General features: G+C 48.9%; 1 protein-coding gene across 3 annotated transcripts in view; it reads left to right on the top strand.

Moving 5' to 3' along the window:
• Positions 1-11218, top strand: part of MTMR12 (myotubularin related protein 12) — a gene marked incomplete at its 5' end in the record, with an annotated part of 63839 nt that extends 52621 nt beyond the window's left edge. Inside the window, 5 exons of one of the 3 annotated variants that reach the window (XM_082652502.1) lie at positions 1461-1531; positions 3731-3903; positions 6243-6410; positions 7263-7424; positions 10352-11218. In XM_082652502.1, the coding sequence (XP_082508628.1) occupies positions 1461-1531; positions 3731-3903; positions 6243-6410; positions 7263-7424; positions 10352-10921 (1144 nt within the window). In that variant the 3' untranslated portion in view covers positions 10922-11218. The remainder of the gene's footprint in view (positions 1-1460; positions 1532-3730; positions 3904-6242; positions 6411-7262; positions 7425-10351) is intronic. The other 2 variants (XM_082652503.1, XM_082652504.1) reach the window with 2 other exon arrangements.
• Between the last annotated feature and the right edge of the window lie 3220 nt (positions 11219-14438).

Here is a 14438-nt window from a genome sequence, read left to right as displayed (position 1 = left end):
GACCCAAGGCAGCCAGAAATTTAAAAAAAGTAGTAAAGCAACCTGACAAATAATTTAACTGTTTTCTATTTCACGGTTAAATATTCTTAGATCACATATTCTGTTCAGGGCTCAGCTGGATTTTACATTCATTATTTATTATTTCTGTGCACATCTGATAAGAATTTACAGACATGCTACCTGCCCATACAGAGATCTGCTCCATAGACTATAGACTAGGGATGGGAAGCCTACAAAAAAGGGGACGTGGCAACCCAGCGTTCTAATTGAGCAGCAGCGCTCACCCCCAGGGAGGAATCTGGGGATTGAGAAGGGGAGGGATGCTGAGTTTCTGGGTTTGTTTTTGTTTTTGGCCGAGACCAGGGATGGAACCCACACCCTTGCAGTGAAAGTGCGGAGTCCTAACCACTAGACCTCCAGGGAATTCCCCGGATGCTGAGTTTTTACTGAATACCTTTTTAGAAGAATTCTGTATCTTATATGTCTCTTACCTATTAAAATTTTTTTTTTACTGTCATTAATGCCAATTAGTTATTTTTCATTTCGGAGTTAAGTAGAGATTCCGAGAAAACAGAATTTTATTCCCTTTCCTACTTCCCATTTTGAATAGCTTCTGTCTGTTGCCCTTAAGTAGAGGAGAGGGCAAAGGGAGGCGCAAAACAGAAATGATGACAGGGTGAGAGCAGGGGAGAGAACAGCTCCGAAGAGAAGACTCCTCCCTTCCACCTAGCTCGGCATCCTCTCTCACATCTGCCTGGGAGTTTGTGCAAAGGAGCCTCAGGCCTCCAAAAACTTTTTAACAAATAGGTTTTGAGGAGCCTGCTGCATGTCCTTAATTTGAATATATAATTGCAAGTATTGTGATGAATGTTATAAAATAAAAGGACCTTTCCTTCCATGGGGTGGGTAGAGGTGAGTGTCCCTAAGCCGGTGAAGAGCCCAGGGAGGCGCCACTGCTGCAGGGTTACCAGTGCAGAAGGCAGAGCTGCTGGCAGCGGCAACAGTCTCAAACGGAGCTGCGTCGAGAGAGACAAAGGGGTTTCAGGGCACACTGGGCCTTTCCAGCCACACCAACACATTTAGCCCATGACCTTGAGTTAACAAAATGGACCTGCAGCACAGCCTCCAGATGTGGGCCTTTCTGGGTCTTACTGGGACTCACCAACACACTCAGATACGAATTTGCAGTAAGTATTTCTAGTTTAGGCGTCACGTAGCAACATTTTTACATCCATTTTGGAAATCCCTTCTGAAAATTTTAAGTTTCTAGTAAGCAGATGAGTGTCTTGCAGTATCTGAATAGCATGAATGATAATTTGTTTCTTTTTGGAGATCTTCAGCATGAAACAGTAAATGAGATAGAAAACTGAAGATCATGTCAGATGCCTCTAAATTTCTTATTGTTCATGATACTAAGCTCAGGAACTAATATCTGTTTTTCTTGCCTCTCTCCTATGTAGACGCTGCCTGAAAAAAGCAATAGAGATTATAGAATGTCTAGAAGCGCAAAACATGAATGTTCTTCTTTTAGGTAATATATTTAAAGCACAAAGGGTGGTTTCCTTTTTCCTTTACTTGGGATTCTGTTTCTGTATATAGAGATTTATGTAAGTGGAATTGTCTTGTGGAAGGAACGAGCTGGTGTAGAAATCCTTCCATTCTTTTTACCCTGACCTTGGAATGCTCTGCTTTGGAGTTCATTGTTATAGTTTAAAAATAAATTCTTTCACTTGGAACTCGGCAGACCTATTCGCAGCCCAAGAAGGAATTGTTTGGTATCTTTACCAAAGCTCACATTTCCTCATATTTTGAGGTTTTGTTTTATATTAACTCAAAGTTAAAATCTTTGGATGATCGTTTTTGTATGAAGAGACCCATGGATGGTTTAATTGTTATTTTTACATCTTTGTGTCTGACAACTTCGTGCAGTTGCCACCACGATTGGTGTGGACCGCGATTCCCTTTTCTTCCGTGGACTTAACTTCCTGTACATGTGGACAGGATATACACACCCAGAATGTGTAAAAGAAGTGTAAACCTCATGCAACAAAGATTGTTGGTGGAATTGGTTAGATCTGAGCTAAAATATTATCTGCTGTTTTGAATATTTAAAGTTTCTTATAGCCCCATGCTTTACATTAAGTAGACTGTCTCATGCTTTCATCCCCTCAGGCTTTTATCATTTTTCTGACACTCTCCATGACTGCTAGAATTTAGCTTCTGTGAGCAGACTGGAAATGTGTCCACCTGTGATTTCTGTACCTTCTGACTTAAATTTTAATACATGCACTGAGCACCTCCCATGTACAGAGCTCTATGCCTCTGCCTTCTAGAAGTTTGAGAGAGCAGGCCTAAGGGTGTTATTGAAAAAGATCTAATTAACAATGGCAGAACAGAGTACTGAGTAACTGGTGAAAAGGAGAGATGAAGATTGGGGGGCTGAGAGGTGCAAGTACCCAGGGCCAGACTGCACCAATCCCAGAGTTGCGTAGAATGAAATGGGGATCTTTAGCGGGTGAGGCTGAGCTCTCCTCACTCCCCGAAGGACTGCTGAGTTGTACCTCTGAAGTCTCATTCTCTAGCTGCTCTTCCTAGGACTCGCATGTGTACTGTTAACACCCTTCATACGCAAGAAGGAAGATTCTCTTAAAAAATGAAACTTGTTTTGGAAGGTGATAGCACAAGAAAGACAAATATAAAAATCTGCTTCTTCTGAACCCATGTGTCCCCATTGTTTAGGCTTGTTTCCTGGAGGAGAAGTAGGAGCACAGTGTAAGCGTGGCTCTGTAGTGCTTCGTGACCCCGGGGTCAGGAGGAGAGTTTAACAGTGCAAACACCTCCCTACGTAGAATTCGTTCTGAAGTTTCTCTAAACCCACTGCTACCAGCACCATTGTCCTCGTGGACATTTTAAAATAGCACCTTGAGTTGCACTTCTTGTGTAAAGTAGAAACCACAGGGCTGTAGACCTTGACTTTTAGGACCTTAAAACTAAGACAAATGCACGGATGTAGATGTATGTTTTTATTTGCTATGAGTCATTTATGGTGAACCGGGATGTGAGCAGAATTTTCATTGTGTGGTTTTGTACCGTGCACCCCAGGGGTGGGCACATGGCTTATACTTTGGAGAGTTTCTCCTCTAGGCTAGGCAGAAAGAAGCGGGCCCCTCTGTGCTCCCAGACAGAAATGGAAAGAGCCGTAGAGCTGAGAATCAGAGCATTTTGGTGCAATCCAGGAATGCTACCCTTTCTCCGAAGCAGAGGTAGTGGAGGAAAGGTGGCTGAGAAGCAGTTTTGCCTTGGAACAATGAGTTCAGTGATGGAGACCCTGACACACCAGCTGGAAGGGTTTTGAACTTGGTCTGTGGACCCAGCGAGTGCCATGATGTATCTGATTGTGCCCTCATCGTGTAGCACATTTGGACCCCGCATTCTGACAGTGGGTTTGCCATGCTGCATTTATTCATCAGTAACCAATCCATCTTTAGTGCCAGTGTGTGCTGGAACCAGCGCCAGCCAGGCTAGAAGCTATTTGTCTCTCAATCTGAAAACATTACCGTTTTTTCCCCACTGGCCCTGGCCTTTGGAGAATTAGCGCTTGACCGTCAGTGGGAGGCGCTGGTGTTGAGGCCCCTGCTGTTACCTGTGCCTGTGCGAGCCCTCTGCAGCTCTTTAACACTTGGTACCCTCCTTCCTCTCCGCGCTGCTGCTGGGCCTCCCTCCACCCCAGAGGAGAACGCTTCCGACCTCTGCTGCCTCGTTTCCTCTCTGGTGCAAGTGATGATGGACCCCCACTGTCGAACCAGGTTCGGTTTCCAGAGCCTTGTCCAGAAGGAGTGGATCGTGGGCGGACACTGCTTCCTGGACCGCTGCAACCATCTACGTCAGAGTGACAAGGAGGAGGTGAGTGTCCCCATCACAGACCCGGCAGCCATGGGGAAGCAGAGCCCCGTCTCTTCATTCATCTGTCTTCCGACCGAGGGCTCCTGCCTGCAAAGTGCTCGCCTTTTAGGGGCTTGTCAGGAAGGCTGAGGTCAGTGCACTGCTAGATGCCTTTCAATGCTTGAAACACTATTGAAACTCTTCCCAGGGGAGAGGGGTGTTTATTAACAGGTGTGTTCAGAGTCTTCTCTTCTAAATTGTGTACCCCAGGGGGCTATTATATTTCATGGTGGAAGTAATACTGATTTGTAAAACTTAAATAAAAATGAACTCAGTGAGAGAGACTCCCACAGTTTCTGTTAATTTAGTCTTTGCAAAAAAAAAAATGAACATTTAGGCTACAAGTTTCCTACAGAAAATACATAATAACGCAAAGTAAATTTTCCTTGCAGTAAACCCTTTCAAAATAAAGCACAGGGTTATGTGAATGCTATCCAGTACCAGGGCCTTCGCCATGGTAGCTGCAGGTCTGGGCCTCCGAATTCAAGCACTGGAGAGTTAGTGTTACAGTTCAGTTAGTGAAAATGAGCCCCCCAGGTTGGGGTGTACTTGTCTAGGTTACAGCGGTGCAAACTCCTTTGGCTGCATTATTAACGACTGTGGAAAGAAAAATGAAAACAGGTGAACTTTAATTAGATCACCTGCAGAGGTAACGTATGCTAGCAGGGCGACTGGTGGTTTTTCTTACCCCAGGTAATAAGCATGTCTGTCTGCGGTGCTGGACAGCTTGACACAGCGGCTGTGGAAACAGAGACGTGGCTCTTGCCCATAAGGGCTTGGTGTGTCCTGGGAGACCCAGCCCCCTCTCACTAGGCCTGCAGTTTCTTTCAGGACAGTTCTGTACTCATCCGTGTCCCATTGGGCTGAATGGACATCACCATCTTTCAGTCTTGAAAGGGACCTTGCGTTTCTGAGATACTAATTTGAAAGGTTAATGGGACTCAAATAACGTGACGGGCAGAAAGAGCTGATACTGTGTGGGGAAGAGTGTGCTTTTGTATATCTCGTATAGTTTGTATATCTTGAGAAAAGGGGGACTGACAGGCACCGTGTCTAGTGGAGCAAGAGCCCGAGAGCAGATCAGGTCTGTTTACCCAGTGCTGGGAGGAGTCACCCGTACTTTGTGAGCCCATTTCCCTGACTGTACAATGAGGTCCAAACATTTTACGCTCTATTTAAGTATGCTCTTGAACATAAAATGAGGTGTGAAATAAAGTTGCCCATGTAGACCTTTCTTTTCATCTCAACACTGACATACTGGAGTTTTGATAGAAAACTGGGTGGTCTACTTTGTGATGTAATTGACACGGCACTGGACTTTGATTCAAGAGCTGGCTTCCGGGCTTCCCTGGTGGTGCAGTGGTTGAGAGTCCGCCTGCAGATGCAGGGGACACGGGTTCGTGCCCCGGTCTGGGAAGATCCCACATGCCGCGGAGCGGCTGGGCCCGTGAGCCATGGCCGCTGAGCCTGCGCTTCCGGAGCCTGTGCTCCGCAACGGGAGAGGCCGCAGCAGTGAGAGGCCCGCGTACTGCAAAAAAAAAAAAGAGCTGGCTTCCCAGCTCCCGCCTCTCAGGAGCTGTGTGTGAGACCTTGGCCAAGCTCGGGAAGGGAGAGACTGTGACGTGGCCTGTCCTGTCCACCTGACAGGGTCACTGGTGATTGGACAAGGAGTAGTTGGGGATGACAAGGCACCCTCGAAAACTCTCATCTCTGCTATTAGAGGGCTTGCCTCTGAAGCTAATAAAAGAGGCCATCGCTTAAAAAAGTGCATTTGTGAAAAATGTTAGAAACTCATTTTTGCTGCTTCTGCCTTCTCTCCCGTCCTTTTTCTCTTCTGCGCCCTCATTGTCAGGGGTGTGGAGAAGGGAGTATCCACAGTATTTGAAGTAATGGAGTAGTATTTCTTTGTAACAGAGTGCTACTAATGAGAAGAGTGGAATTCTTCTGTGGGGAACAGCATTTCATTTGTTGAGGTTCAGAGCTACTGTTCCCTGTTACCAGGATCAGTTGCAAGTGCTCATCTGTCAGTGCTGATTGACAAGGAGATTTTTACATCATCTCAGGAATGTCTTTCACGCAGAGAGGTCCTGCCAAGTCCTGATGTTAATCCACGGGTGTGTGGTTTCAGTTGACCATATTTATCGCTGGGAATGGGATGGAGTTGAGAATGTGAATCGCCTGGAATGCGTTTCCCAGAGAATATAGTGCCCGGGAGAGGTTATTCCCCAGCTGTCGAGGTGGCTGCCCCGAACCCAGGACCGCCGGTGCCCCTCAGTCACGTGTATCTCGTTTTCACGTAGGTTCCCGTGTTCCTGCTCTTCTTAGACTGTGTCTGGCAGCTGGTGCACCAGCATCCCCCAGCGTTTGAGTTCACGGAGACGTACCTGACCGTTTTGTCAGATAGCCTGTACATACCTATCTTTAGCACCTTCTTCTTCAATTCGCCTCATCAGAAAGATACAAACATGGTAAGAGTCCCTCTTAGGAACCTGTGTATTGAAGAAGCCAGGTCTCACAGGTAGGGTGCAAGAAGATTGATGATAAAAATGATAATTTTGTAACAGTGATTATATGCTGGGCCCTGTTCTGAGTGCTTTCCGGGTATTGATATTTAATCCTCAAGCACCCTGTGGGTCTGAATTATTATTATCCCTGAGGAGCTGAGGCACTGAGACAGTGAGTAACTCGCCCCAGGTCACATGGTAAATATTGGAGCCGGGAGCAAGTGTCAGAGCCAGGAATGAAGCAGATTAAAAGTTGTCTTTGTGAACAGGTCAGATGCCTTCTCTTCCACTTGCCCGATGCCTGGAGTGACTCTGAAGAGAGCTGTGGCGGAGCAGGGAAGCTAGGCTTTCACTTTCCGTCTTAAACGTCTTTAGTCTCCCTTGAGGCCGCGCTCCCAGGGCCTTAAGTCTGCGCCATCGGTGCTCTGACCGGCCCTCTGGGGGCCTCGGGGTTTGCTGGAGCTGGCCCTCCAGTGGGATTTTACCAGGCTCCACTCACACAGCCTCGCTGCTCACCAGCTTCGTGACCTCAGGCGGTCACTTCCATTTTCTGAGCCTCAGTTTCCCCAAAGGTGAATTGGAAAACTAGGAGTGACCTCACAAGGGTGCTGTCCTGGGAGACCGCGGCTGGCATGCGGCCCGCTGGAAGCAGCGCGTCCTGCCCCTCCCCACGCAGAGCCATTAGTGCAGTGAGCAGCCCCTGGAAGGCTGGCTCTCAGGGCAGGCGGGGTGCGCCTTCCTGGGGCCCGTCTCCAGCGCCGTGTTTGCTTTCCTCAGCCCCGCTGGAAGCGCCGTGACCTGTGCTTGTTTTGGCAGGGCCGGGAAGGCCAGGGCGCACAAAGCAAGCCTTTGAATCTCCTCACCGTGTGGGACTGGTCTGTGCAGTTCGAACCCAAAGCCCAGACGTTGCTCAAAAACCCTCTTTACGTGGAAAAGCCAAAACTGGACAAAGGCCAGCGGAAAGGAACGCATTTCAAAGTAAGATGTGCACATGTCTAACCCCCTTCGTCTGCGCAGAGATCCCCATGTCTGTAAGGATGAGAGATACACGGACACAGTCTGCAGTTGAGATCGTGACGGGCAGATTGTCAGGGCCCCTGAGAATCCTTTGCCTTCAGCAGGCCAGCGTCTGTCCTGATGAGACGTAGCCATTAGCTGAGTGTCGCCGGGGCTGCTGCGTGGAGTCGAGCATCTCGCCCCTGCCCGCGTGCGGTTGGTGGAGTAGAGGGGACGGCGATCACGGTGTGGGCTCTACTGTGCCATCTGTACCGGTTCACATCTTTAATAGCCAGGCCTCTCTTCACGCTAACAATGGTGTTTGCGACTAACGTGTTCTGTCAGGGGCCACAAAGTCTCTGGCACAACTTCCCGCATGCTGTTGGAGCTCGAAAACAGCCACAGATGCCCCGTAAGCAGACAGGCCTGGCTGTGTTCCAGTATTTACAAAAGCAGGCACCAGGCCAGATTGGGCCCGCGGGCTGTTGTTTGCAGACCTGGGCTGAAAACGACAGGCATCAAATTATTTGGGCCTCCCTTTAGATATTTGTTCCTGACCTTACTAGTTATTAACCCCGACGCTCCCTGGGTGATGCGTGATTTACATGGCATTTCCCGTTCAGTCTCCTGACCTGGACCCCCTGCCAGCCCCCCGACCCCATGAAAGGGAGAGCGGGGTGGCCAGTGGTGGCCAGTCACAAGTCGGTGCGCGTCACTGCCTTCTCCACCGCCATCCTTCTGATCCCGCCATCCCACGGGGCTCCTGGGAGCCCAGCCCGTCCTGCTGTGGGAGCTGGCTCCGTTCTAAAGGGGCTTGGGGACCCAGGTGAGCCAAAGCCAGCACTCGCAGAAGGCACAGCTGCTGGATAACTTAGAGCTGATGCTTCGCCCTTCAAGGGTCCTCAAGCCCAGGCTGGGTGTTTGCCCTCCTGGCTCAACCTCTTTCCTGTCTGTTGGGCCAGAACTGCCCTGCGCTCCAGAACAGTTTGGTCGGAGGTCAGTTTTTGTCAGCGTGCTGTGCCCCCTGGTGGCCGCACACACACTTCCCGCCTGGTCAGGATTGCAGAGCTGCTCCAGGCCCTCAGAGACTCAGAGACGGAAGGGAGGAAATAAAAGCTCCACTCGGTAAGACTAGAGTCCATTTCTCTGCCCAGGCCCCGTTGTTCTAAGTGTCCCTTCTTGTAGATGGGAGCAGAGGACCTAGGTTCCAGGAGCTGGCCAGTGGGAGAGACTTAAGCTGCAGGGTTGGGGCATCTCGGCTTGTACTAGCTAATGCAGAGCTGGCGCTGGGCCAACGAGGACCTGTGAAGCCGTTTGGTGAGGCATCTGGGCGTCAGGCTCGGGGCCTCTTGTTGAGTGGACAGGTGACCTTGGAGTAGTTCTGTAGAGACCAAAGAGCCGTGGCCGGCCAGCACGATGCACTGCCCTGGGAATTACCACTCGTGACCACGGGGTCCACTCAGGTGTGGGGTCCCAGCCTCAGCCCTAGGCCTTGACCAGGCTCTGGGGGCACAGTGCTGTTCACACCTGGCCTGTCTGGAACGCTCCGTTCACTTAGGGCTTCAGAGAGGGGCTTGCAAGACAAGGAGAGCTCTGTTAAGAGTCCAGGCTCTGGAGCCAGACCGTGGTCGTGAAACCACGTCTGGCACTTGGTAGCTGGGGCCTTTGCAGTTACTTAACCTCTGTGCCTTAGTTTTCTCATCTGTAAAATGGGGGCAGTAATAGTGACTTTGAGAACTGGGTAAGTGGTTGCACGTTAAGCGCTGAGCACAGAACCCAGTAGGCAGTGAACACTCTGTGGCTGTTAGGTTCCACCTGCTTCCCCTGATCCCTGACTCACCTGGATCACTGGGGAGAAGAGGCCGGCCCCCGACTCCTGGCCTTCGGCTCTCCTGCCCCCAGATGGAAAGTCAAAAATCCTGGTCATCTCTGACTTGGGGTATTGTGAATGGTTTTGCTTTCTACTTTGTATTTTTATTGTTGTTCTACATTCCATAATAAGGAAATATTTTTTATAAGGAAGAACCACTGGCAGGAGCATGTTAGAGAGTTAGGAGACTAGCCCCAGAATAAAACTTTTATCTATTCTGATTTCAAATGGATACCTCAGGGGCAGAAGAGCTGGAGAGAAACAGCTTCTCCTCAGCTTTTTACCTTCTCCTTTGGGCACCAGGGGTCCCTCGTAACCGTCTTGACCATCTTCACAGCCCTTTCGCAGTGCATCCCCAAACGCAACACGTTGCTTTGGCTGCAGGTGGAGTTACCGACGAGGGCAAAAGTGTAAATGCTCTCACGTTTTCTACTCCGTACAGCTCATCAGAGAGGCACATCCAGCCTGCTTAGCCAGTCCTCAGGTTTCTTTTGCTCCCGTCTGTCTCTGTCCAGAATCTTTTTGACTTAGGCTTGACCTCCCACTGGATGCCCAGTAGCCTACAAGTTAAGCCTACACATTATTTCAGTGGAGTGACAGGCTCTTCAGGTTGTCGGCAGCACTTCCTCACAGGTGGTGTTCAGACTATTGTGAAAGCGAACACTGTAAATTTCTCAAAGAAGAAACATATTGCTCCTTTCAAAAATGAATAGGCCTCATCCCCAAACTCCCCTAAATCATCATCAGCCTATCTTAACTTAAGCTTGTCCTTCACAAGTACTTAACGCCCCGCACCTGGTTTCACCCATTTGTTTATACACCCAGTGTGCACCTGACACGTGCATTGTGGCATAAACAAGAAACCCCCGCCCGCCGCTGCTTTCTCTCTGCGTGTGATAGCGTTGCAATGAACTTAACGTTCACGGGGCAGTTCTGATATCTCATGACTTCTGTTAAAGCAGGATTCTGCCTTGATGGGAGCAGCTGTCACCGTGCTGTCCAGCTAACCAGAGATTTTTATTTGTGTTTTCTCTCAAAGCATCAACGACAACTTTCTTTGCCACTCACCCAATCTAAATCATCTCCCAAAAGAGGATTTTTCAGGGAAGAAACAGATCATTTAATTAAAAACCTTCTGGGCAAGAGAATTAGCAAACTGATTAATTCCTCTGAGGAGCTGCAGGACAACTTCCGAGAGTTCTACGACAGCTGGCGCAGCAAGCCCCCCAACTACCACGGGCTACTGCTGCCTCACATCGAGGGGCCAGAGATCAAAGTGTGGGCCCAGCGCTACTTGCGGTGGATTCCAGAGGCCCAAATCCTGGGTGGTGGCAGAGTGGCCACCCTGAGCAAACTCTTGGAGACGATGGAGGAAGTCCAGCGCCTACAGGAGAAAATCGAGGAGAGACACCACAGCCAGGAGGCCCTCCAGGCAGAGGCCGCCTCGCTGCTGAGGACCTCGGCCCGCCTGTCCTCCTTGTTCCCTTTTGCGCTGCTGCAGCGCCATTCCTCCAAGCCAGTCCTGCCCACCAGCGGGTGGAAAGCTCTGGGAGATGAAGAAGACTTGGCCAAGCGAGAAGATGAGTTTGTGGATCTAGGGGATGTGTGACTGGTCTGCTCAGTGGAGGTAAGAGAGGCGTGTCACAGGCTGAGGCAGGAGCCAGACACGTCTGCTGTCTGCATCGGGCTGTCACGCTGAAGCTGACTGCTGGGAGGAAGCCTGGGCCTTCAGGAAAAGAGCTGGTCCTCATTTCCCTCTCCAACCCCCATGATTCTGAAAGACTATGCAATTAAAACCATAGCTCTAGTATTATTAGTGGAAAGGAGTTACTGCTTGACCCATAATACAACTGTGGCCAGTGTCTTCTGCATTAGTATCATACAGACCCTGCGGTAGCTGGTTTACTACTTAGAAAGGGCCTTGGTAAGATGTGCTTGGACTCCATACTGTCTTCAGATCTTTGCTGTGCCAGCGTGATTTATCCAGTCGTCGGGAGTAGTAAGTGTCTCTCTAGCCCATCTCGGCTTGGAACAAGTCCAACTTTACCTGATGTGTGTGTGGCGAGTTGAGAGATTCAAACAGAGGCGTTTAGATGTATGGCCTTCACTTCCAAACCTTAGCGTCTTTCCTTTCTGCGTCCTCTTGCCACGCGTGTCACCATCCTGACGTTTCCGAGCATCCTCAGGCTGTGTCACTTTATGTGGGACGGGGGACTGGCTCGGGGGCCGGCAGCCCCGGGTCCCCCGCCTGCTCTGTATCACTCGCCACTGCCCCTGCACGCTGCCCACCTTGGTGCACGTGGTCCCGGGATCTTGCTGCTAAACCTTTTGGGCAAACTGGGGGACTCCCTTTGGTTTGCCCAGAAGAGCTTCCACTTTTCTGGAGGCGTGCAGTGTTTGAAAGCAGTTGCTTTGCCTTTTCCTAATAGCACGCCGGGGCGTCAAGCGTCTGTGCCCGCCGTCCTCAGGACGGTTTCCCCAGATTCTGTTACCTTATAGACTGATGAGTAGGATCGCTGTTGAGCGTAGCTTTCATAGGGAAGCGGTCAAGCAGAAATATCAGAAGTGATGGTGATCACATAGTACCTCAGCGATTTAAAAAGCCATAGAAGAAACTTGACTATGCCTGGTAACCTTCCTGGATCTGCTGTCTAAATGATATATATTTTTTAAATGCAGGAAAGTACACTTTGTAAGGACCAGTTTTTTCATTCTCCATGGAACCCTGTTCAATTCCACAAAAGGAAGGGGAAAGAAATTATCTCGCATTAGAATGTTTCCTATCGAAAGTTTGCCTTTTATATCCATTCGTTCTCCAGTGTAGATCCCAATTTGAATATTGCCTGTTTAGAAAAACTTTCAGTTGCTTAAGGGCAATAAGAAATTTTGAAACTATTGACAAAGAGGAGTTTCTCGGTTTGCACTGAATCGTCTTTTGTACACACAAGAAATTGCTTTGCAGTCCTCCCCACGCCATGACAGTGGAGATTGAGGGGAGGGTAGGATTCATGCATCTGGGGCCAAACACATGCCCAGTCTTGGTTGCCTTAAGAGTCTCACTAGTAAGGTCAGTGTTGGGCTTGCAGTGGGGATTTTAAAATGACCCTAGTTCGTTGGCTACCTTCTTGTACGTTCTGTGGGCCTTCTTAAACTAGCACTAACCTCCCTTCCCTGCCCCACTGCCTCCCAGGTACACTATGGAGCTAACTAGTTTTGTTACCATATTATAATGGGAATATTTATACAGTAGCCTCTTCAGTCTTAAGATCTTAGTAATTTTCATTCCAAAAATGCCTGGTGTGATGCTTTACACTCCATAAGGTATGGTTTAAAGGCACAAGGTCACGGCCCCTGTCATAGTGGTTGAATGTGCATTGAAATATTTTTCTATGATTTTTTTTTTTTATAAAATTACGATAGAAAAATAAGCTGTTGTAACACGTAAGGTCATGACAGTTTATGTATTTATATTTGAAATCAGATTTCTATAAAGCCGTATTTGTGTACAGGATTCTCAGTGGGTTTATATATTGTGACGTTTTTATTCAAGATTGAGATGTGGATTATGCTTACCAGTAAAAGCTGAAATGAGACCATTTACTTTGTCTGAAATGCTGCACTGTGCACGTTTGGAAATGTACATTAACTTCCTGTATGTAATATCTTGAGTTTGTTTATACCTCCAAGTTTTTACACTGAAGATAAATTAGCTTTAATTACATTCAAAACGTTTTTTAAAAAAGGGAATAAGCTGTTGGGCTAAATCTGTATAAATGTGCTTTTTATTTTCTGGATGTACAATGAGAGTTTATACTTGTATTTCACTGCATCATATCCGATTGCAGAAATTAAAGCACAATTTACAATACTGTATTTGCTGTGGTGGATATAACATGGAATAATTACTTTCATTTAGTCAGTGTGTGTGTGTCTGTGGGTGGTCGATTGGTTGGTGGGTGGGTGGGAAACCAATAACCAAATAAAGATTTGGAATTTCAGGAGGAGATAAAATCCTGTGACGAAAAATAAAATAGGGTAGGAGCCCTACAGGGTGAGTAAAGGGAAAAGGTTTTTTTAGTCCCTGGAATTAAATATCACTGCCTCTTTGCTTTTGTGGGGATGTGTAAAATGATGATTCTGTTACTTTGTGGCTGGAAGGGATCTGAGTTCAGTTAAACCATGGAAGAGAGAAGCCTTCGCTTTTCCTCCCAGAGAGGATAAGCACGCTGGCCTGGCTGTGATGGTGTGTATGAGTAGGATTTTGTTCCTCATTCGCCAGTTTAGCGTTTACTAGATTGAGACCTGTGACTTGTGGTGGTTGGGAAGTTCCTCCCTCCTCTGCCCTTTCCTGCCCGTGGCCCTCTCCCTCTCCATAGCCCTGCTCTGCTTGCCCTTCCCCTGCTGTCGGCCAGGCCCAGCCTCCTGTGCGGCAGAGCTGACTCTGAGCCATCCCTGGAACTTTATAAGCCCTCACTGCTGCCCCACTCCCTTCGGATGTGTCAGTTCTTTGATACTTGTATTAAACTCCCAAGTATTTAGCAGTTCTGGCTCTACAGGCTCGCAGACTCCAGTCCTGTTTTCCACATTTGTTAACCAGCTCTTGGACTTGGGATGACTCGGCTGTCTCTCTCTCTGGGTTTTACTTGTTCCTTGGTTTCCAGGTGAGGGTCGGGGAGGGACCGGAGGGCAGGGGAGGGGAAGAGTGGGGCATTTTCCATCCAGTGTGAAACAGGACTGTGGGGAGAGGTGGCTCCCGTTGAGAACAGACTCCTGGCTCGCCTGCCTTCGTGTCACCTCCTGTCCTGGAAGGTGAGTCGAGGGGCAGAGGGAGCCTGGACTCCAGCCTGATTTCTCAGCCCCTCCAATGGTTGTGGTCAACGTTGCTCAACAGGAGGAGAGGCTCCTCAGCTGTGCTTGTGCCCCCCTGGGCTCTAGAGCATTGGTGGAGCCCGCCCTGGGGCAGGACCACTGCAGGGACAGGGCCTGTAGTGACACAGCCTTCCACGTTGACCCTTCCAGCAACCTCCCCCAAACACACATACACTCTCTCGCCCTTAAAAATATTAGATGGGGATGGGAGACGCAAGACCCTGTTTGTGCCGTGGGCTCCAGTGAAACCAGGGATC

Source organism: Grampus griseus (assembly GCF_964374135.1).
Source record: "Grampus griseus genome assembly, chromosome: 3".
Taxonomy (NCBI): domain Eukaryota; kingdom Metazoa; phylum Chordata; class Mammalia; order Artiodactyla; family Delphinidae; genus Grampus; species Grampus griseus.
The sequence above is the reverse complement of the archived record's forward strand: the minus strand, read 5'-3'. Positions and strand labels throughout refer to the sequence as shown.